Source organism: Scylla paramamosain, chromosome 25, assembly GCF_035594125.1.
Source record: "Scylla paramamosain isolate STU-SP2022 chromosome 25, ASM3559412v1, whole genome shotgun sequence".
In the NCBI taxonomy this organism is placed as follows: domain Eukaryota; kingdom Metazoa; phylum Arthropoda; class Malacostraca; order Decapoda; family Portunidae; genus Scylla; species Scylla paramamosain.
This window is the reverse complement of record NC_087175.1, coordinates 18,438,393-18,460,892: the sequence shown is the minus strand read 5'-3', so window position 1 is coordinate 18,460,892 and position 22,500 is coordinate 18,438,393. Positions and strand designations below refer to the sequence as shown.

General features: G+C 44.9%; 1 protein-coding gene across 1 annotated transcript in view; it reads right to left on the bottom strand.

Moving 5' to 3' along the window:
• Window positions 1–1,509: 1,509 nt before the first annotated feature.
• LOC135113253 (palmitoleoyl-protein carboxylesterase NOTUM-like) overlaps window positions 1,510–22,500 on the bottom strand; it is a 31,626-nt gene continuing 10,635 nt past the window's right edge. Inside the window, 9 exon segments of the mRNA XM_064028454.1 lie at window positions 1,510–5,134; window positions 5,136–5,206; window positions 6,292–6,579; window positions 6,809–7,010; window positions 7,013–7,652; window positions 8,333–8,471; window positions 9,242–9,528; window positions 10,112–10,279; window positions 10,695–10,851. Of these exon segments, the coding sequence (XP_063884524.1) occupies window positions 5,069–5,134; window positions 5,136–5,206; window positions 6,292–6,579; window positions 6,809–7,010; window positions 7,013–7,652; window positions 8,333–8,471; window positions 9,242–9,528; window positions 10,112–10,279; window positions 10,695–10,851 (2,018 nt within the window). The 3' untranslated portion in view covers window positions 1,510–5,068.

The following is a 22,500-nucleotide window of genomic DNA, read 5'->3' as shown; positions in this document are numbered from 1 at the left end:
ACCACGCACGATGAAAGTAGGGAGTACAGTCAGCAGTATTCATGGTGTCTCTCATGTTCCTAGTTTATTGCTCTTGCGTACATTAGTAATCTGTTGATACAGGTGATTTACATTACATTACATTACAAAAAGGGGACAGACAGTGGGGGTGAAATTAGAGGGGGAAGTAGAGTTGAGAGTTGGAGGGATTAGTTTTGGTGAAAGTGAAATATAGTTAGAGAGTAATAGGTGGCGGGCTGTACGCCTTGCTTTTCAGGTGATTTATATGCAGGTGTCTTTGGTTACGTATAGTTGGCACTGATCAGATGAAGTGGAAAAAAAAAAAGATGAATAAATAAACCGAAAAAAAAGTAGGGAATAACGATGTTAAATGTGAACGAGCCAAAAAGTTAAATGCGTTTATTACTGTTATTATTATTATTATTGCTATTTTTTTTATTTATCTTTATTTATTTACTAGTAACTTAGGTATATGCATCTACGAGAAAGGGCACCGTGTGTGTGTGTGTGTGTGTGTGTGTGTGTGTGTGTGTGTGTGCTCTTACCTAACTTTCTAATGTTACTTTATTATATTTTACTGTGTTGCACCAAGCTATTACGTGTTTTATCTATTTATTTACCTAATTTTTTGTTTATTTATTTATTATTTCATTTTATTTTTTAGTCTGTGTGTGTGTGTGTGAAAGGAACACTCACGGTTTGTTGAGTAATATTTTAATGCAGAAAATGGGCTGAACAAAAAAAAAAAAAAAATATATATATATATATATATATATATATATATATATATATATATATATATATATATATATATATATATATATATATATATATATATATATATATATATATATATATATATATATATATATATATATATATTTTTTTTTTTTTTTTTTTTTTTTTTTTTTTTTTCTTTTTCCGTAGAGAGAGAGAGAGAGAGAGAGAGAGAGAGAGAGAGAGAGAGAGAGAGAGAGAGAGAGAGAGAGAGAGAGAGAGAGAGAGAGAGAGAGAGAGAGAGAGACTGAATTTCAATAGTTACTCATTGACTGTCGCAGCGAAAAAGAGAAAATCGACAGAGAGAGACAGAAGGAAGACTCAAACAAAAATGTTTAACAAGGAACCTTTTAAATATAAAAAGAAAACGGACATGAAAATGAAAGGGAAACTCAAATAATGATGTTTTTTTTTTTTTTTCAAGAGGAAACCTGAAAAAAAAATAATATAAATAAACAAATAAAGGTTGGAAGAGGAGTAGAAAAATTGAAAACAGTTGTATTGTGAGAAAATTTAGGAAGTAATTATAGACAAAAGAGAGAGTAAAACAAAATTTTTTCCACGCAAACAAGGAAGAAGAAAACATAAGATATAATCAAAAGTAAAAACAGCAGCAGTTTTTACTAGCACACCTAAAAAAAAAAACACTGAAGCCAATATTTTCACATGAAACAAACAAAACAAAAAAAAAGCTAGAAGAGAAAAGGATAAAGAAGAAAATATAAAACAATATTATTTTTAAGAGCAAACTTTATTAATTTCATGTGTGTGCCTGCCTACCCATCTAGTACCTGCCTGTCGCCTCTACGCAGGGTTACAGTTGACCGAACACTGACGAAATGAAGAGAATAGTGATAACACTGAGGTAGATACGGTGTTGTGCCGCGGCCTGGTGCAGCACACAGGGATACGTGAAGAGACTGCAGACTGTACATGTAGTAGTGATAATGGTGATGATGATGATAATAATAATAATAATAATAATAATAATAATAATAATAATAATAATAATAATAATAATAATAATAATAATAAGTAGTTGTAGTAGTAGTAGTAGTAGTTGTTGTTGTAGTCGTATAGTGGCAGTAGAAATAGAAATAGTAGTAATAATAATGATAATAATAATGACAATAGTAATAATAATAACAATAATGATAATAATAATAACACGTTCAACATTACACACAGTCCCGTAGAAAGATGATGATGTCTTAATTATTCTCTGCAGCTGCACCGAATAACTTCCCTTCCTGGCATCATTGGCTTAGATGCAAAATTGCCGTTCTTATGACCACACTCTGATACACTTCTGCCCGCACCTCTACTACATTCAGAAGGCTCTAGCTGAAGTGGAACAGGTTTTCAAGGGGTGTTTTTATGGTTCTAGTGACAGATTGACAAAATTTCTACGTTATTACCTGGAGAAACACTTCCGAGAATCATTTATTATCATTTCTGAATCGCTTTGCTCTCTCATGACTTCATTCAAAGGCCACAGAGATGATTACCCGAGTTACCAAGAGTTTTTTTTTTTGTTATCAGTGTATAAATCTTGTTAATCTGCCACTAGAAATGTATAAACACCCTTAAAAAACCCGTGTCACTATAGTAGAGTCCTTAGAAAGTAATGTAGGTGCGACGCAGAAGTGTTTCAGAATACGGTCTGGCCTTGTAAATGAGAGACCGTGGATATTAAGGACTGAAATATATACTCGTAGTTAAGCCGCGCACAACAAAGCCACGCATATCGACAGCCGCGTGGAATAGAAGACAGGGCCGGTCCTCCCTGCACGTGTGACTGGAAATACCTTAATAATGTACCTGCTTCTTTTTTGTGTGTGTGTGTTTTAAGAGCGGAGTGCAGACTTTACGCACGCACGCACGCACGCACAACAACCTGCCAGAGCTGCCTGAGTCGAGTACTGAGAGTAGGGAGGAGCAGAAAAGTAGGACGAGGAGGAGGATAAAAAAAAAAAAAGAGAAAGGAATGAGGAATAAGACAAATTTTGAGACGGAGGAGAAGGAAGAAAACGAAAAAGGATACAAGAGAACGAAGAAGAGGAGGAGGAGGTGAAGGTAGTGGTAGTAATGGAAGAAAAGTAGGATCAGGAGGAATGGGAAAAAGAAGAGGAGGAAAAGGAGAAGGAGGAAAACGAAGAAATTAAAGTAACGTTAAACTTAATCACTATAATAAAAAGTAACCACACTGAAAAAAAAATAAGAATCGTAACCAACAAATACAAAATAAAGCACATAAGAAAAATATAAATTACTATTTTGTTGTTAAAATAAACAAAAAAAAATCCCGTTTACATTAACTTGGTGAATAAGCCCCGCCCCCTTTCACTTTGGACAGGAGTGAGGGGGAGGAGCTTATCCGCCAAATTAGCATGAACACTGCAACATTAAACTGAGGTTCACATAACAGATACGGAGCTTGTGTGGCATTTAAACGGAGACTGTAGTTTGGACCTGTATTCTGAAACGTCTCTCCACCACGACTGTTCTCAAGGACCACAGAGACCGTTAGCTGGGTTCTCAATAATATTTCTCCTGATCATAATGTAGAAATCTTGTTAATCTGTCACTAGAACCGTAAAAAAGAAAAAAAAAAATCTTCAAAACCCGTGCAACTTCAACGAGAACCTTTTTAAAGCAATCGAGGTGCGGTCAGAAGTGTTTCAGAATACGGTCCTTACAAAAACGCATCGCCCCACGCGGCCCTGCACACTGTGAACCTTTGTGGTCTTACATTAAGAAGGAGTAAGAGTGCAGCGGTGCGCGTGTCTAAGTGTAGCAAGACACTCACGCTGCAGCCACCAGAGCCCTGAGCTGTGACATATGTACAAGGACTAAGGAGATACAGAGGAATATAATTTTGAGAGGAAGAAGTAAAAGGAGAAGACGCCAGATAACCATTGGTGAGAAAGAAAACAGAAAAGACGAGGGAGAATAAGAGAGAGGAAAATAAACAAGAGCTGTGAACAAGAAGATACAGGCGAAAAATTGCAAGATAAGAGCAAGAAGTAAGAGAATAACAAGATTAAGGATTCAGATATTTAGGTCACCAGAAAACCAGTGATATGAAAAAAAAGACGAAAGAGACTAAGAGGAGAACATAATCTATGGTATATGTTACAAGAACTTCGAAATAGAAGAAAATAACAAGCAGAATAAGAAGAAGAGAAAGAACAAGAATGATTTAATTATTCTTTCTTGGCGCCAGAAAACCATTGATGTGAAAAAGGCAAAGGAAAATAAGAAAGGAAGAAGTAAAGAAAAGACACCGAATAATCATTTTGTCATACGAATATTGTTTGGAAGAGATTGACAAGAAGAGGACGAAGAAGAAGAAGAAGAAGAAGAAGAAGAAGAAGAAGAAGAAGAAGGAGAAGAAGCGATTTATGACGAATATGATAAAACATAACACTATTTTAAAAGGACGAGGAAGACAACGATGAAGTAGTAGTAGTAGTAGTAGTAGTAGTAACAGTAACAGTAGCCATAGCAATAGAGCAATAGAATAATAATAACAAGATTCACATTACATATATACACGTACGCAAAAAAAAAAAAAAAAAAAGGTCTTGTATATTTTATCATACATTATGGAAAAGTTATGTTCTTCTTTTCTTCACATTATACACGTGAGTAAATTTAATTGTTATCTTAAAGAGTAAAAAAAATATATGTAGCCCTTAAGTGTGTGTGTGTGTGTGTGTGTGTGTGTGTGTGTGTGTGTGTGTGTGTGTTCACGGAGAGTGACGAACAGAGTACCCCATAGATCACTCTTAAGTCATACTAGGTCTTTCTAAAACCACACTCAACCTCTTTGTCTTCACTGCAACACTCGATAAACACTAAATCATCTTAAGAAAAAAAAAAAACACACACTTGCAGCCAGTCGTGAGCCTTCTCTGTCCTCACTGCGAAACTCGACAAATACTTAATCACCTTATCAACACTTAGGCATCTTTGATTCTTTTAAGCCACGCTGCAACACTTGATCACCTTTATACTCTTAGCCACTCTAGGTCCTTTCCTGTCTTCACTGCAACTCTTGATCACTTTAACAACACTTTTAGATACTCCTGATCCTTTTAAACCTCACTGGAGCACTTAGTAAACACTCTTAGTCAGTCCTGAACTTTTGAAACTCCACTGGAACACGTTTAAGTAGGAACTCGCACATTCCATCTCTCTAAGTCAGTCTTCACTTAGTCACTGTCAATCAGCATTCACTACTTCATTAAACTCCATTTCAGTCTGTGCGGGTCGCGAGTTGCTGTGTTCACTGCGTCAGGATAAGGAGCAGCTCATCGTTGCCCATAGAGTTAAGAGTGTGGATGTCTATGCCGGAGCGCCGAAGCCACACTAGCCATGTCCAGCCCGAAGCTTTTGAGTAGCTCTGTGAAGTTCATCTCCTCGCCTGTCGGGGGAGAGACGCAGAGAGAATGTTTTAGTAAGGGTGGTGAGGGTGGTGGTGGTGGTATATAGTAATAGTAGTTGTATGGACATAAGAACATAGGAAAATGAGGGAAGGTGCAAGAAACGACCAGGCTTACACGTGGCAGTCCCTGTATGAAATATACTTACCTATTTCCACCTATCATCCCCGTCCATAAAACCCGTCCAATCTTCTCTTAAGGCTCTCTAATGTCTTAGTACTAACAACATGATTACTGAGTCCGTTCCACTCATCTACCAATCTATTTGAGAACGAATTTCTTCCTAGCTCTTTGTATGTAGTAGAGGTAGCAGTAGCCATTAGGTTTGCACGTGGCAATCCGTGGATAAAACCTACCTTTATCGCCTATTTTCACCTATCAATACTCATCCACGAATTTGTCATTTTCTTTTGTAGCTCACCAGTAACTCGGCACTAACAACCTCATTACAACAAGTCTACTTAATTCATCTACCACTTTATTTGACAACCAGTTTCTTTAGTAGTAGTAGTAGTAGTAGTAGTAGTAGTAGTAGTAGTAGTAATAGTAGTAGTAGTACTAGTAGTAGTAGTAGTAGTAGTAGTAGTAGTAGTAGTAGTAGTAGTAGTAGTAGTAGTAGTAGTAGCAGTGGTAGCAGTAGTAGTAGTAGCAGTGGTAGTAGTAGTAGTAGTAGTAGTAGTAATTGCAGTAGTAGTAGCAGTAGTGGAAGTAGTAGTAGTAGTAGTAGTAGTAGTAGTAGTAGTAGTAGTAGTAGTAGTGGTAGCAGTAATATTTGTAGTAGTAGTAGTAGTAGTAGCAGTAGTAAGAGTAGTAGTAGTTGTTGTAGTAGAAGCAGTATGAAGAGTGGCATTAACTCTTTCACAGCTATATTACTGCAACTTTATTTTCAATTACGAACCACTTTGAGATTCTTTATTTTTTCGTATTATTTTTCTTTCTGGCAGGTGCTCGTTAAGATTCTGTACAATGTCCCTTAGTGTCAGCTGCTACATATCGCAGTAAGAAAAAAAAAATAAGATAAACAGAGACGGTAGAGGGAAAAGCACTCATAACACACAACACCCACCAGTAAATGGATTCAGTAACTTGGGACACGCGTAGTTACAATGAGGCCAAGCACAGCGATCAGTCAGGTGCAGATTCTGAGCGGGGCAGAGGTCCTCCGTCCACTCTTCGTCAGGTACTAGTTCCTCCTGCTGCCCCACGTGCCCCCCAAGCTCCGCAGCCCCGAGGAGGGTAGAAGCGGGGCCAGGGCTGAGGTTGTGGGGGTTGGCGGGGCTGGGAGAAGGCTCGGGGCTTTGTAGGGGCATGGATCGAACTGGCCTCAGGTTGTCCCGTTGTCCTCCACGCCCACCTGGGAATTGTAGTAGATGGGGCTTTTGAGTTTGAGAGTGTGAAATTTGAGGGTGTGTGGGTTAGACAGACAGAGAGAGAGAGAGAGAGAGAGAGAGAGAGAGAGAGAGAGAGAGAGAGAGAGAGAGAGAGAGAGAGAGAGACAGAGGATTTTCCTACGTAGTAAGTTAAAGTTCACGAAAATTTCACCATTATTAAGTGTTGCCTTGTTAAAAATAATTCACATTTACCTTGTCGTCTCTTCTTCCTCTTCTTCCTCTTCTTCTGCGGCAGTCTTTTTCTCCTTTCCTTCCTCTTCCTCCTCCTCTCTCTCCTCCTTAGCTTCCTCTCCCTCTCTTTATTCTTACTCCTCTTCTTACCTCGCCGGTGTCTCCTCCTGGCTCTCTCTCTCCTCCTCTCCCCACTGCGGTCACCACTTCGAGTCACTGAGGAGCCCTGAGAGTCACCAATAGCGTTAGACTCCACCGCAAAGGAATCTGGGGGGGATTCTTTGGCGAGTCAGCGAGCATCTCCCCACCTATACTGCTGAGGTCCACGCCTTCCTGAGTCACCCCTTGCACCTTCCCTGAGTCCCTACCGTCACCCCCTTTCCCTGTCCCTGTTCCCTGAGACACTACAACAGCGGCATTCACTTTAGTTCCATTAGCTGCACTGTGTTCCTGGTTCTGCTGAGCTTGTGTCCTTCGAGTTTGGGACTTCCTGCGGCCCTTTCTGTTTCGCTTTCTGCCACGCCGCCGCCTGCTTCTCTCCCCTGACCTTTTACGGCCGCCTGTGTGTCTGTGTCTTTTGTCTTTCCTGTCACCGCGGTTCTGGTGTCTGTGGCCTCTCCTTCCAGCATCCCTTATCCTCACAGTGATGGTCCCTGTCTCCTCCTCCTTCGTCTCCTGGTTCTCCATCGTCTTAACTGCTTCTCTTTCTTCCCCAGTGTGTTGCCTCCGGGCAGTGAGCTTGGCAAAGGGCGTGATGTCCCAGCAGTAGAGGGCGTGAGGGAGGGACACTTCACCTATCTTGACGGCCGCCCAGTTTCTCTTGGTGAGCACAGTGTGGGCGATGCAGGAGGGCGCGAAGAGAGTTCTGTGAAGGAAAGGAGGGAGTGTTATTTCTTCGTGTGTCTTTGGTGAGTACTGGTTTGTGGATTAGCTTTGGTTGTAGGGTTAAGGATACACACACACACACACACTCTCTCTCTCTCTCTCTCTCTCTCTCTCTCTCTCTCTCTCTCTCTCTCTCTCTCTCTCTCTCTCTCTCTCTCTCTCTCTCTCTCTAGTTCCTCCTAGTTCTTCCTCCTTCTTTAACACCGTTCCTCCCCCTCCCTCTCCATCTCTCTCTCCCTTCCTCCTTACATTCACGTCACGTTCCTCCTTCCTGTTTTTCCCCCCGTCCAATTCCTTCCCTCCGTCCTGTCTTTTCTCTTCTCTCTCTCTCTCTCTCTCTCTCTCTCTCTCTCTCTCTCTCTCTCTCTCTCTCTCTCTCTCTCTCTCTCTCTCTCTCTCTCTTAAACTCACGTTACGTTCCTCTTCCTGTTCTTCTCCTTCCTTTCTTCCGTTCCTTCCCTTTCCCTCTCTCTCTCCGTCTCCCTTCCTTTCCCTATCTCTTTTCCTTCCCCTCGTCCCACCGTCCCTCTCCCTTCCTCTCCCGCACTCACGTTACGTTCTGGAAGGTCTGATAGATGCATACTAATTTCTTGTTTTTCTTACTTCTCTTCCTCCCATTATCCCTTCCCTCCCTCTCCTTTTCCACTGTCTCACACTCACGTCACGTTCTGGAAAGTGCGCCTGAGTCTCTCCCCGGTGCCGTGGATGTAGTCCCACTGCTGCTTGGAGGTCGGTTTGCCCACGTTGTCCACGGTCATCTGCGCCTCGTCGAACACCCACTGGAACACGAAGAGGGGCGCTGCTGGCGGGGCGGAGCGGGAGCGGGGCGTTAGTTCATGGGTGTGTGTGTGTGTGTGTGTGTGTGTGTGTGTGTGTGTGTGTGTGTGTGTGTTGTAGTAGTTGCTATTGAAAGAACTTGCACTGGCTAGAAATTGCAAAATTTATTCCTTATAAAGATCCCATATACAGGTGAGTCTCTGTTGATACGATTTTTTTTTCAACAGGATTTCGGTTTAACACAACTTAAAATATATTACATTAAACCTAATTCATTAATAAACAAAAATAAACTGCATTATTCACTTGCCATGTATGTAAACAGATTTAAGGCCAAAACAGTGCAATTTAACAAATCGTATCCCCTAACACCCACTTCCCCATTGGTGTGTGTGTGTCTTGCGCGATTTCTGTTTACACGATGCCTACGAGTCCCTACGCATCGCTAGAACCGAGAGGCACCTGTATTGCCTTTTTTCTGCTGTGAATTGTTGCATGCTGCAGTGAAAGCGTTAATTAAGTCAAACATAAAGACAGTTGGGCTTAGGGCTTACACTGCACGGTGGGGCAAAGGCGGTAACCGACATAACAGGATCTTGGGAGTGTTAAATTAGACATAAAGACAGGCAGGCGAAATAACAGGGTTAAAAGAGTACTAATACAAGGAGAAGCAGGCGGCGAAGTATGTAGCAGGGTCTAGGGAGATATAAGGACACACAGGCGAGGGGCAGCACTCGAAGTAGCAGGGTATAGGGAGCGTAAGTCAGACACAAGGAGAGGCGAGGGACTCACACTGCAGGGTGGGGTAGAGGCGGTACCCGAAGTAGCAGAACCACGGGTGTGTCGGGTAGAGGGCGCGGCAGTGGTCTGGGATGCGTCCTCGCCACAGCTCGTGCCCGCGCCGGATGGCCTCCACGGGCGGGCAGCTGTGGGCGTCCACGCACTGCAGGGGCTTGAACGGCTCGTTGTCCAGGAACCAGCCGGAGTCGGACACAGCGCGTACCTCCCCACGCACGCCCATCTGAGCCAGCTGCCGCGCCACCCTGTCCACATTGACCAGCACGCCCACGCCGCCTGCACTGTGGGCGCGCGTTAGTGGTGGCAAGGGGAGGAGGAATAGAAGCGTGAAGGAAGGGCATACAGCAGCATATCTGTTGTACCTTGGTGTTTGTGGCCACTATGAAACCTAACGTATTGTGAAATAAGAGAGCATAGACGAAGGAGGAGGAGGAGGAGGATGAAGAGAATTGGGACCGACCAAGGCAAAGTTAAGATAAAAAGGCAGTATCTAAATGTAAATATTATGTATTCAGCATTCGTAAATTAGAAAAGAACAAAATATTTTCATCCGTAACTTCGAAAAATCGTAAAATGGAATATTCATTAATTTGAATCGGCCTGCGATGAAATGAGAGAGAGAGAGAGAGAGAGAGAGAGAGAGAGAGAGAGAGAGAGAGAGAGAGAGAGAGAGAGAGAGAGAGAGAGAGAGAGAGAGAGTGTGTGTGTGTGTGTGTGTGTGTGTGTGTGTGTGTGTGTGTGTGTGTGTATGTATAGCATGTGTCTCATCTCCGTCTGTATGTGTCTATATCACTATCTCGATGTATGTGTCTCTACCTCTGTATGTGTGTGAGTGTGTGTGTGCGTGGTGGGCTGGACACTCACCTGCTGCCGGCGAGGATCAGCTTATGGCCGTGCGTGAAGTTGTTGTGAGTGACCAGCGCCCTCACCACCTGCTCTACGATGACGCTGCCCAGGAAGGACCACGACCCAGACCCCTCCTCCGCCCACCGCGTGCCCGCCCAGGAGTCAGAGGAGCAGTACGGCACCAGGCTGGGGGCGAGGCTTAGGTGAGGTTGACGTGGGTGGAGGGGGGTGGGGTGTGAGTGTGATGGGTGATGGTGATATTGCTGGTGAATGAGTGTGGCTGTGGGGAGGGTGGTGAAGGTGAGGGTGAGTGTGGCAGAATGGTGAGGGAGAGGGTGTATGTGTGAGTTAAGGGTTATCGTAAGGGTAGTGGTGGTGGTGGTGGTTGTGGTGTCGAAGATGATAGTGGTGGTGATAGTGATGGTGGTGGTGGTGATGGTGGTGAAATGAAGTGATAGTCCGTTGTGGTTTTACTGGTACATGTAACAGCAGTAACAGATAAGGTACCACCAGTAGCAGCAATGGCCGCAGCAGTAGTAATAGTAGAAACTGAGACACCAGCAGAAGTAGTATCAACAGCAGCAGCAGCAGCAATACTCACACATGGTTGGCGGTCCACCAGTGCGGGTTGTCCTCAGGATGGGGGGACAACACGCCCCCCACGGTCCTCGTCTCCGGCCACCCGCGGGAGGTCATGAGGGGCCGCAGTCTGCGCCACCGCTGCTCGCAACTCTCCCTGTCGAAGCAGTACCATCCACCTGCCGAGAGAAGCAACACGCCCTAGCTTACCTCTCCGCCCTTTACACTTTCCTTACACCCTCCGCACGGACTCGCTTACTGCACTCCTCTTATGGTCCCGTATTCTGAAACACTTCTGCGCCGCACCTCCACTACTTTCAAAAGGCTCCAGTAAAAATTACACGGGTTTCTAAGGGTGTTTTTACGGTCCTAGTGACGGATTAACAAGATTTTTACATCATTTACTGGAGAAACACTCTTGAAAATTGGGCTAATAATCTTTGTGGCCTTTGAAAGTAGTCGAGGTGAGAGAGCAAAGCGTTTAAGGATATAGACCATAGACTAGTATTCTTAAACGCTTTGTGCACTCATAAGGTGTATTTTGAAGGGCCACAGGGATAAATGGACGTGTTCTAATGAGTGTTTTTTCTCTTGAGTGGACAGAATTTGTATTAATCTTTTGCTAGAGTCATGGGAATTATCTTGTATTTCCCAGTAACTTCCTCTACAGCCTGTCAAAAGTTGCCCAAACGAGATGCCGTAACGTTTTAGAACACGGATCATAGCCTCTAGCACACACACACACACACACACACACACACACACACACACACACACACACACACACACACACACACACACACACACACACACACACACACACCTCCAAAGTTGCAATCCCATTCTAGACTGACAATAGTTTTTACCTCCTCTCCCACTCCCCTCCAGTCTCTCTCTCTCTCTCTCTCTCTCTCTCTCTCTCTCTCTCTCTCTCTCTCTCTCTCTCTCTCTCTCTCTCTCTCTCTCTCTCTCTCTCTCTCTCTCTCTCTCTCTCTCATTTTTTACAGTGCTAGCGATTCTTGTCTTGGGCGTCCCTTCTCATGTAGCTCGGCGTGTGTTCATACATATACATGGATACATTTATGCATCCACTAATACATATACGAGTATATGCACATGCCCGTTAAAAATATATTGCATATATTAATATGTACTGCTCAAAAGGATATACATATATATTTTCATATATTCATACATACATGCATACATACATACATACATACATATTCATACATTTATGCATGGGTATTCACATACATCCATAAATGCATGCATACATACATACATACATACATACACAGGTTTTCACCCTGTCCTGATGTTTTTTGTTCTCTCTCTCTCTCTCTCTCTCTCTCTCTCTCTCTCTCTCTCTCTCTCTCTCTCTCTCTCTCTCTCTCTCTCTCTCTCTCTCTCTCTCTCTCTCTCCTCATTTGGGGAGTTGCATCCCTTTACTTCTCTTCCTCCTTCTTTTTCTCCTCCTCCTCCCCCTCTTCCTCCTCCTCCTCCTCCTCCTCCTCCTCCTCCTCCTCCTCCTCCTCCTCCTCCTCCTCCTCCTGCTGCTGCTTATCACGGCACCATCAGGTCGGCGAGCGACAGAGGAGCAGCCAACATGAAAACCTGCTGGCCGGCGAGGCGACAGCGGCCTCCGTCAGGGAGAGGGTTGCGAGGGCGGCGGTGCGTGGCGGCAACAAGGGCCGGCGCCGGATAGCACAGCGGCGCGGGGACCTCTGTAATATCCGCGCTTCGGGTCCGCTCGTAACTCAGTATCAAAACAGGCCGCGTGTTGTAATCTGCAGTGGCCGCCGCCGCCCTCCCTCTCGCCCGCCACAAAAACAAATTGCACCCACGCGGGACATTAATGCAAATATTACGCCCACCACAAGACTGGAGTCCCGCGGAGGTGCCAGGCGGGCGATCTGAGGCCCGGACGCCGCGCACGCTGGCGGGGGATGTTTAAAGGGCCTCGCGCAGCACCCAGCCGAGATGATTCACTGGTAACCTGTCCCGGCCCAGGCGTCACTCGCGGCGCGGGGCTTTTTAGAACACCACAGTCATTGCAGCCTGGGGAGCGCCGGCTGGGGTGATGGGGGGACGGACCACAGGGCGCTGGCGGGGGGCGGTGGAACCACTGGGGCGAGTAATGCTGCGCTACAGGAAGGAGGAAAGGTGCGGCACACTGAGAGTCAGAAGGGAACAGGGACAAGGAAGGGACGGGGACTACGTAAGTTTTGAGTGGGCCACGCACAGGACGGGTTGAGGCCGCTGGAGCGTGAGGGACAGTGGCCAGAAAGAGAGAGAGAGAGAGTGAGAGGACAGGACTGGGAGTTTGGGGCGCGATGACCACGGAGAGGTTCCTTTTAACAGAGCGTGGGCGCCGCATACTGAGCTTGTTTACATTGTGGCCTGGGCGCCGCCTCGTGGTGGTGGCGGTCGGACCGTGTAGTTCATTGTGTCGAGCGGGTCGGGACGCAAGATGGCTCGGCAGATAATGCGCGCGGCTACACTGTTAGGGTGAGATGTCGGCCGCAGATGTGCCAGGGCGGGCCACACGGCTTGTGTTACGGTGCGGTCGTGCGGCGGTCCGCTGTGAGGGGACGAGAGGATTGGTGAACGGCGTTTCTCGACGGTGGCGGCGTCCGTTTGGTGTGGTGGGGCGGTGGTGATTGGGTTTCTGTGAGCCATTTGTGTCTCCCGGGGCGGCTTTCTGTCACCAGTTGGCCTAGGTGTCCCCGCCCTGCTGTCCTGCCGTGCCGCGCCCCGCACTGCCCTCCCTGCCTCTCTCACTCTCCTCCTCCCAGTCCCTTTACCTCTCTCCCTTCCCTCCTGTACTTTCTCCCCGTGTCACCTCTCCATCCCTCCATTCCTTTACTTTCTCCCCTTTTGTCTCCTTTACCTTTTTCTTTTCCTATTCTTCTCACTTCTTCCATTCTCTTCTTCGTATTTTCCTCACCGCCCTTTCTTCACTATCCTTCGTCCCCTTCATTCTTTTTTTATTCGCGTCCTTCTTTCGTCATTAGCCCTGACCTTCACAAGTGTGTGTGTGTGTGTGTGTGTTGTGTGTGTGTGTGTGTGTGGTGTGTGTGTGTGTGTGTGTGTGTGTGTGTGTGTGTGTAAACGGAGAAATGAAGAAGCGACGTGTAGAAATGCACAGAATCACACACACACACACACACACACACACACACACACACACACACACAGCGAGAGAGAGAGAGAGAGAGAGAGAGAGAGAGAGAGAGAGAGAGAGAGAGAGAGAGAGAGAGAGAGAGAGAGTCAAACCACCTAAGAAGTATGAAGAAGTTACAGAAAAGATGCACCACGACTATACCACCACTACCACCACATCCACCACCACCACCACCATCACCACCACCACCACCACCACTACCACCACTACCACCACCACCACCACAACCTGGCGAACTTCATAAATTTGTTAAGTTAAGTCGAAGTAACAACTGCTCTGTATCCTGCGTCGGCCCTTGACATTACAGGGTACAGGGAGAGAGAGAGAGAGAGAGAGAGAGAGAGAGAGAGAGAGAGAGAGAGAGAGAGAGAGAGAGAGAGAGAGAGAGGACCAACACCACCAGCACCATCGAAACAGCATCAGGGGAGGAGGAAGAAAAAGAAGAGAGTGAGATCGGAGGAGGGGGAGGAAGAAAAGGAGTACTGGTGTCGTAGGAGGAGGAGGAGGAGGAAGAGGAGGGAGAGGAGAAAGAGGAGTGCCGTTCTTCCCCTGATCACCCGGCAAAGGGGATCGGCTTAACATGTTTTCAAGGAGATCCCGCCGTGGCGCCGCTATCACTCTGGCGAGGCGGGAGGGGGGGTTAGGGCAGGGCGTGATAAGGCGGTGGTGCTGTTGTTGTTGTTGTTATTGTTGTTGTTGTTGTTGTTGTTGTTGTTGTTGTTGTTGTTGTTGTTGTTGTTGTTCATGTTTTCTTCTCTTTTTCTTCTCTTTTTTTCCTCCTTTTTTCTCATTTCTTCTTCTTCTTCTTCTTCTTCTTCTTCTTCTTCTTCTTCTTCTTCTTCTTCTTCTTCATCTTCCTTCTTTTTTCGATTTTTCTTCTTCTTCTTCTTCTTTTCGATTCTTATCCTTCTTTCTCTTCTTCTTCTTCTTCTTCTTCTTCTTCTTCTTCTTCTTCTTCTTCTTCTTCTTCATAATCATAATTTTCCTACGTTTTCCCAACTCTCCTTTTCCTTCCAACTCTCTCTCTCTCTCTCTCTCTCTCTCTCTCTCTCTCTCTCTCTCTCTCTCTCTCTCTCTCTCTCTCTCTCTCTCTCTCTCCACTCTGTCTCTCTCTCTCTCTCTCTCTCTCTGATTTTCCTTTCTTCAAAATTTTCCTCCTTATTCTGTATTTCATCATCATTTTATTGTTTCCCCTCATCATATTACAGTTATTTTCCTACTTCTCTCTCTCTTTTCCACGTCTCCTCCTCTTCCTCTCTCCTCCTCCTCCTCCTCCTCCTCCTCCTCCTCCTTTCCTTCTTGTATATTGTCATTTCTCTCACAGTGTACAGTTCTTTTGCTGTTTTTGTTTTTTTTGCTGTTCTTCATTTGTGTTTCTTTGTGTTTTTCTTTTCCTCTTCCTCCTCCTCCTTCTCCTCCTCCGCCTTCTCTTCCTCCTCCTCTTTTTTGGTGTTGCTGTTGCTGTTTTTGTTTGTTTGTTTGTTTGTTTGTTTGTTTGTTGTTGTTGTTTGTTGTTGTTCTACTTCTTTTTCTTCTTATTCCTCCTCCTCCTCCTCCTCCTTTTCCTTCTCCTTCTCCTCCTCTTTCTCACTATGTTACTCAGCGCATCCCAAAGTAAGATAAAGAGAGAGAACAAGTTTCGCCTTGGCTGTAACGACGAAAAGGAGAACGGAGAGAAAAAAAAAAAAAGGAAAAAAAGAAGAATGACAAGAACAACAACAACAACAACAACAACGACAACAGCAACAGCAACACGGAGAAGGAGGAGGAGGAAGAGGAGAAGGAGGAGGAGGGAGGAGGAGGAAGAGGAGATGGAAGAGGAGGAGGAGAAGAAGGAGGAGGAGGAAGAGATGAAAGAGCCTCGTTCATATCCGCAAAACAATAGCAACAACAACAACAACAACAACAACAACAGCAAGGAGGGGGAGGAGAAGGCGCCTCGTCCATGTCCGCTTTAACAGTGGTCCCCGGCCGACGAGGAATCCCGGCGACGATATCATGAGGCGCCTGTTTACAACGATGGACATTTGATTACCGGCGCTTGTGAGGCTGCCGCCGCCGCGTCCCGCTGCCTGCGCGCGGCGGCGACTTCGGCGAGTTGGACCTGGAGGTGGTTGTAGTGGTGGTGGTGGTGGTGCTGGTGGTAGTGAGTGTTTCTTGATTTTCTTGCGGTTAATTGTTATTTTTGGGGTGTTGTTTTGGGATGTTTTGGCTGTGGGTTGTGTTGAGTTTATGTGGTATGTTTCTGGTGGTGGTGGTGGTGGTGGTGGCTTTCTTGATTTTCTTTTTTTTTTTTTTTTTGTGATTATTGTTTGATTTATTTATCTGATTTTTTTTTTTTTAAGGTCTTTGGGTTGTGTTGTGTTTTGTGTTGTTTCGGGGTTGTTTTGTAGTTGTGTTGTGTGTTTGTTGCGGTGGTGATGGGGGTGATGAAGGTTTTTTGCGTATTTAGTTTATTTTGTGATGTGTTTTAGGTTGTTTTGAGGTTGTGCTGTGCGTGTGTGCGTATGTGTGTGTGTGTGTGTGTGTGTGTGTGTGTGTGTGTGTGTGTGTGTGTGTGTGTGTGTGTGTGTGTGTGCATTTATAAACGGAAAAAATGAAAAGAAACGACTTGCAGCTACGCACACAAACACACACACACCACACACACACACACACACACACACACACACACACACACACACACACACACACACAACACACACACACACACACACACACACACACACACCACACACACACAATGAATCCTGCCTTATCAATAAAGCAGGCTGAGCAGCGCCAAGCAGGGCAGGCATGTGGCAGGCATCCCATGCAGGCCGCCCTCGCACTGACCACTCACTCTACCACAAGGAAAGAGGAACAGGATGTGAGTGAGAGCACCTCGCGAGATGCGCTCCGTGATGCCTACAACAAGCCTGTCACTCTCTGCTCGTTACCTTAACAAGAACGTGGCAAGAACAGGTATTGTAGGCCATTACCACGTGCAAGCAGCCATCCCTCTCTCTTTTTTAACACTAAATACTAATGATACTTCCTATTTCTATTTTGGCAACACTAGTGAGTTTAGCTCATCGAAAATTAAGCTACAAACACTGTGAAAACTTTACTGAATACTCTAACTCATTTGCCTGGTAGTGTTGTCTTTCAAAATTATAATCCAGACTTACTCGAGATCATTATGTTGCAAAGAGGCCACGGCATTTAAAAGAATAAGCAGGTTAACTTTTCCACGATTTTCCAGCAAGCTTACTTAAATGCGGTGCCTGTTTAAGTTTATGATAAAAAAAAAAGCATCACTGACAGCAAAATAAGTGATGCAAAAGTGTAGTTTATTCGATGTAGTTTATTTTTGCTCAGTAAAGTCGTGTAGTGATGAACAGATGAAGTAATAACTGTCTCCTGTATATAGCAGAGGTAAAAAATGGGGACATACGCTATGGTCCGTCTCATTAGCCTGTGAGTCTGTGGTGGGTGGCATCCCTCACCTGACGCAGCGCCACTGGGACATCCGGGTCTCCACAGGTTACCTTCCCCGGGTTTTTCCAAGTACACATTTACTGGCCAACAGGAAGGAAGCAAGGAAGGAAGGAAGGAAGGGTGGACAGCTGGGTGAGAGGGAGAGAGAGAGAGAGAGAGAGAGAGAGAGAGAGAGAGAGAGAGAGAGGAGAGAGAGAGAGAGAGAGAGAGAGAGAGAAAAGCAGGGGTGACAGTCATTTATCATCCAAGCCGAGGGAAGGATGAAAGTTGGGTGTGTGTCCGCCAGTTGTTCTTGCCTGGATTCAAACCATGGCACGCGTTTTTCGCAGAGAGAAGAGAGAGAGAGAGAGAGAGAGAGAGAGAGAGAAGAGGAGAGAGAGAGAGAGAGAGAGAGAAGGGACAGTCACAGAAGGCAGGCAGCACGTTTGCCGTGAGAGGAGGAAACATAAAAGTAAGACAAGACAGTAATAAAACACCACCGACTGTTGCCTCTCCCATGCTGCCGAGGGAGTGAGACAACAAGAGACACAGAGAGAGAAAGAAAAAAAAAAAGGACAGGAATGTTATGTTGCTGAAATACCAAGAAAAAAAAATCATAAGCTGTCAGACTCAACCAGGGAATGACAGCATGATAACTTCCTCACCAGATTCTATTCATTCTCTTGTTCCTTCTCGTGGCATTCCCTCCCATTCCGTTGTAGATAAAGAGTAGCATTCTCAGACATTTCATTGCCCTTATTCTGGGTACCTTCTGGCAGGATCTAGTGGACGTTATTAGGATTTTCAAAGTATTTTTTCATGATTCTAGTGGTTTTGAAGGGTGTTTTTCTGATTTTGGTGGTTTTCTAAGGTGCTTCCATGGTTCTAATGATAGTTTAACGAGGATTTTGCATCTTTAACCGACTCCAGTTGATGTTATTGTGGTTTTCAAGGATGTTTTAATGATTCTATTGATTCTTCGTTCTTAAGATTATCTAGTGGAGATTATTGTGGTTTTCCAGAGTACTTTTTATGATTCTAAAGGGAGTTTACATCAAGATCCATGTTCTTACATTTCACTGCCTTATTTATTTATGTACCACTTTATCAGCAAAAAAAAAAAAAAAAAAAAAAAAAAAACGCGTTTATCTTACTTTTTTATTATTACTTATTATTTATTTATTTATTTATGTATTTATTATACTTATTTATTCATAGCTTTATCGCCCTTTTCAACCTGACCACTGTGTTTATTCAATTCACTATTACCTATCCGAGCCGAAGTGAAGCAGCCCGGAAGTGTCATTCAGTCTGTGCTTGTGTTAACAAGTGGCCAGTGAGACGGTCCCGTGAGGTGTGTTGGCATTAGCGTGTGTTTCTGATTCACGGAGCTGCGGTGGACACAGGAGGCAGGCAGAGGGCAGCAGAAACATAGAAGGGCGCGGCGGGAAAGGCGTTGTGAGTCACTTCTCTGTCCAAAAACACTTCTGCGCCACATTTCCTTTTACATTCAAAGTCTTTAGTTAAGGTTACAAGTGTTTTTAAAGGTGTTTTTACGCCTCGAGAGACAGATTAACGAGATTTCTACACTGCTTATAAGAAAAACATTCCTGAGAACCTGGCTAATCATCTCAGTGGCCTTTAATAATAACCGTGGTGAGAGAGCAAAGAGTTTTTAATATGGGCCACTGTGAGGTATGGTGGTGGTGGTGGTGGTGGTGGTGAGGATAAGAAAGAAAGGAGAGCAGAGAGAGAGAGAGAGAGAGAGAGAGAGAGAGAGAGAGAGAGAGGAGAGAGGAGAGAGAGAGAGAGAGAGAGAGAGAAATGAGAGCAAAGGGGAGTAGAAGGAAAGGTTAGGAGAGAACGGGGATGGACGGGTTAGAGAGGGTCTGGGGAGAGGAGGTGAGGGAAGAGGAGAGAGAGAATAGTGGGAAGACAAGATGGGGAGAAGTTTGGGGCGTGAAAAGATAGTAGAAGGAACGAGGCGGAGCGGGGAGGAGATGGGGGAGAGGACGGAAACGCTTTGGGGAGAGGCGGGGAGAGAGAGAGAGAGAGAGAGAGAGAGAGAGAGAGAGAGAGAGAGAGAGAGAGAGAGAGAGAGAGAGAGAGAGAGCTAGGCTATTGGAAGTTATGCTCTTTGCGGCGCCTTATCAAGAGAGAGAGAGAGAGGAGAGAGAGAGAGAGAGAGAGAGAGAGAGAGAGAGAGAGAGAGAGAGAGAGAGAGAGAGAGAGGTGGTTCTAGGTACCTATCAATAGACTCAATCAGTATTGCCAATTGCTTTAGCAGGGGGGAACACAAACGAACACAAAATGAAGAACAAACAACAGCAGCAGCAGACCTGTTGCTCCTTACGAGGCTGTATGTGATAAGTTGCACTGTGTAATTAAGAAAAAAATATATAAGAGAGAGAGAGAGAGAGAGAGAGAGGAGAGAGAGAGAGAGAGAGAGAGAGAGAGAGAGAGAGAGAGAGAGAGAGAGAGAGATGAGGATACAGGAATGGAGTAGAAGGAAATAATGGGGGAGAAATAATAGAAGAAAAAAAGACAAAGGAAAAAAGAAGTATGCAAATGATCGAAGGAAAATTAAAAGGAAGAAACAACAAACAAATAGAGAGGAGAACAAGAAGAAGGAGGAGGAGGAGGAGGAGGAGGAGAAAAGTAGAGAAAATGAGAAAGAATCATGAAGAGAATGAGAGAGAATGAGAAAGAAAATGAGAAAGGAATGGAGAGGAAAAGGAGAAAGAGGAAAGAAAAGAGACGGGGGGACACATCAGAATAAGGAAGTGGAAGAGGGGAGGAGGAGTGGAGGGGAGTTTAGGCAAAGTGAGGGGAGAGAGAGACGGCTATTGGATGAGGGGTGAGAAAATGAGGGGAAAGGAATGTAACAGGAAGGGAATGAAGGATAGAGAAGTGAGGGGATGATTGATAGAAGGGTGAGGGATGGGGGAGAAGGAATGCAGTAAGTGAAGGGTGAGAGGATGATAGCGAGAAAAGTGAATGCTAGTGTGATGTAGAGGTGAAGAGAAGAAGGGGCCCCCAGATTAGTTGTGTAAAAAGTATGAAAGAGAATGTTTTAGATAGTTTGAATTAGGTAAAGCTTATTCGTGGCAACAGGACGAGGCCAACATTGTATAACAAGAACACAATATAAGTAACAAAAAGCCATCAGGCCTACACGTGGCAGTCCCTGTATACACGCCTACCTATGTACGCATTTCTACCTATCATCCCCATCCATAAATCTAACTAATCTTTTAAACTTGACACTAACAACCTGATTACTGAGTCTATCCCTTTAACAACCACTCCAAATTAAACACAAGACTTTATTTATTTTCTTCCTTCTCTCCATATTTTTATTCTTCCTTCTCTTACTATCATACTATTCGGTCCTTTTCTTTTTCCTTCTTCCTTTTATTCCTCTCCTACTATCCCATCCTTTTCCTTCCTTCCTATCCTTCACATTCATCTCTCCATCCACGCCCATCTCCGTCCTCCCCGCCCACGCCCACCTAGTCTAGTCGTTTCTCTGCCGCCCACTTCAGCGCCCGCCCACTGAAATATTTACAGCATCGTGTGTGTGTGTGTGTGTGTGTGTGTGTGTGTTTCCGTTTCCTTTCTTCCTACGCCTTCTCTTCGTCTTCCTCTTCCTTTTCTTCCTCCTCGTTTATCTCTTCTTGGTCTTCTTCCTCCTCCTTCTTTTCTGTTTCTCCTCCTCTCCGTTATTGTTCTTCTTTTCTTCCTCTCCTTTACTTCCTCCTATTATTCTTTCTCTTCCACCTTCACCTCCTCATCCCCGACCTTCTCCTCCTCCTCCTCCTCCTTCTTCTTCTCTCTCCTCCTCCTCCTCCTCCTCCTCCTCCTCCTCCTCCTCCTCCTCCTCCTCCTCCTCCTCCTCCTCTCCTCCTCCTCCTTCTCCTTCTCTTTCGTTATTGTTGTTGTTGTTGTTGTTGTTGTTGTTGTTGTTGTTGTTCTTTCTCCTCCTCCACCTCCTCCTCTCCTCAATTTCCTCCTATTCTTTGTCGTTATTTTTCTCTCCTCCTCCTCCTCCTCCTCCTCCTCTCCTTTAATTCCTCCAAACTATTCTTTATCACATTCCTGTTTTTCGTTGTTCTCTTTTTCTCCTCCTCCACCACCACCACCACCACCACCACCACCACCACCACCACCTCGTACATTTACACCTCCTTCCTTTGCTGTCTCGTTTATTTACACTTTTACATAAATTCAACATAGTAATTCGAGAGTGGCTGTTCTTTCTCCAGAAGGGCGAGGCGTGTGATGCATTGCGTGCAGCTTTGAACCTTATGGTGTGTGTGCCTTTGGGTGTTGCTTGGTGTTGGTGGTGATGAGCTGGTGGTGTTGACTTAATGGGGCTGTAATTGGGCTGTGGTGACGGTGGTGGTTGAGGGTGTTAGTGAAGGTGGTGAGGGAATGATGTTGTGAGTCGTTTTGTGTGGTGTTGCGTGGTGTTTTGGTGGTCGTGGTGGTGGTGGTGGTGATGGGTTGTGTGGTGTTGATGTAATAGTGCTGCTAATCTTGTGGCTTTTTACTTACTGTGTTTGTGGTGTTGGTGTGGTGCTGTGTGGAGGTGTGTGGTGTTGAGCTTTTGGTGTTGCTGATATTGTGGCATATATTTTTCCTATTTTTTATTTTTTTTGTTCTTATTTTGCCATGGTGTGGTGATGCTTTGTTGATGGTGATGTGGTGTGTGTGGTGTTGACGTGTTGGTGTTGCTATTCTTGTCTTCCTTTATTGTATTCTGTCTGTAGTTTCTAGTTAATTGTTTATTGTGTTAAATGACTGGTTTTCTTATTTATTTAATAACTTATTTTTCTGTGTATTATTCTTATTCAGTTTCTATTTTCGGTATCAAACTATTTTAGCTTAATGTGGTTTCCTTCTCCTCCTCCTCCTCCTCCTCCTCCTCCTCCTCCTCCTCCTCCTCCTCCTCCTCCTCCTCCTCCTCCTCCTCCTCCTCCTCTTCCTCCTCCTCCTCGCACGTACCAAAAGGGTCTCTTGTGGTTTGCTATCGTATACAATCTTTCTCCTCCTCCTCCTCCTCCTCCTCCTCCTCCTCCTCCTCCTCTTAATCTTCCTTTTCTTTTTCCTTTCATCTCATTTGTTCTTTGATGTTTTTTTTTCCCTTTTATCTCACTAATTATTCTCTCTCTCTCTCTCT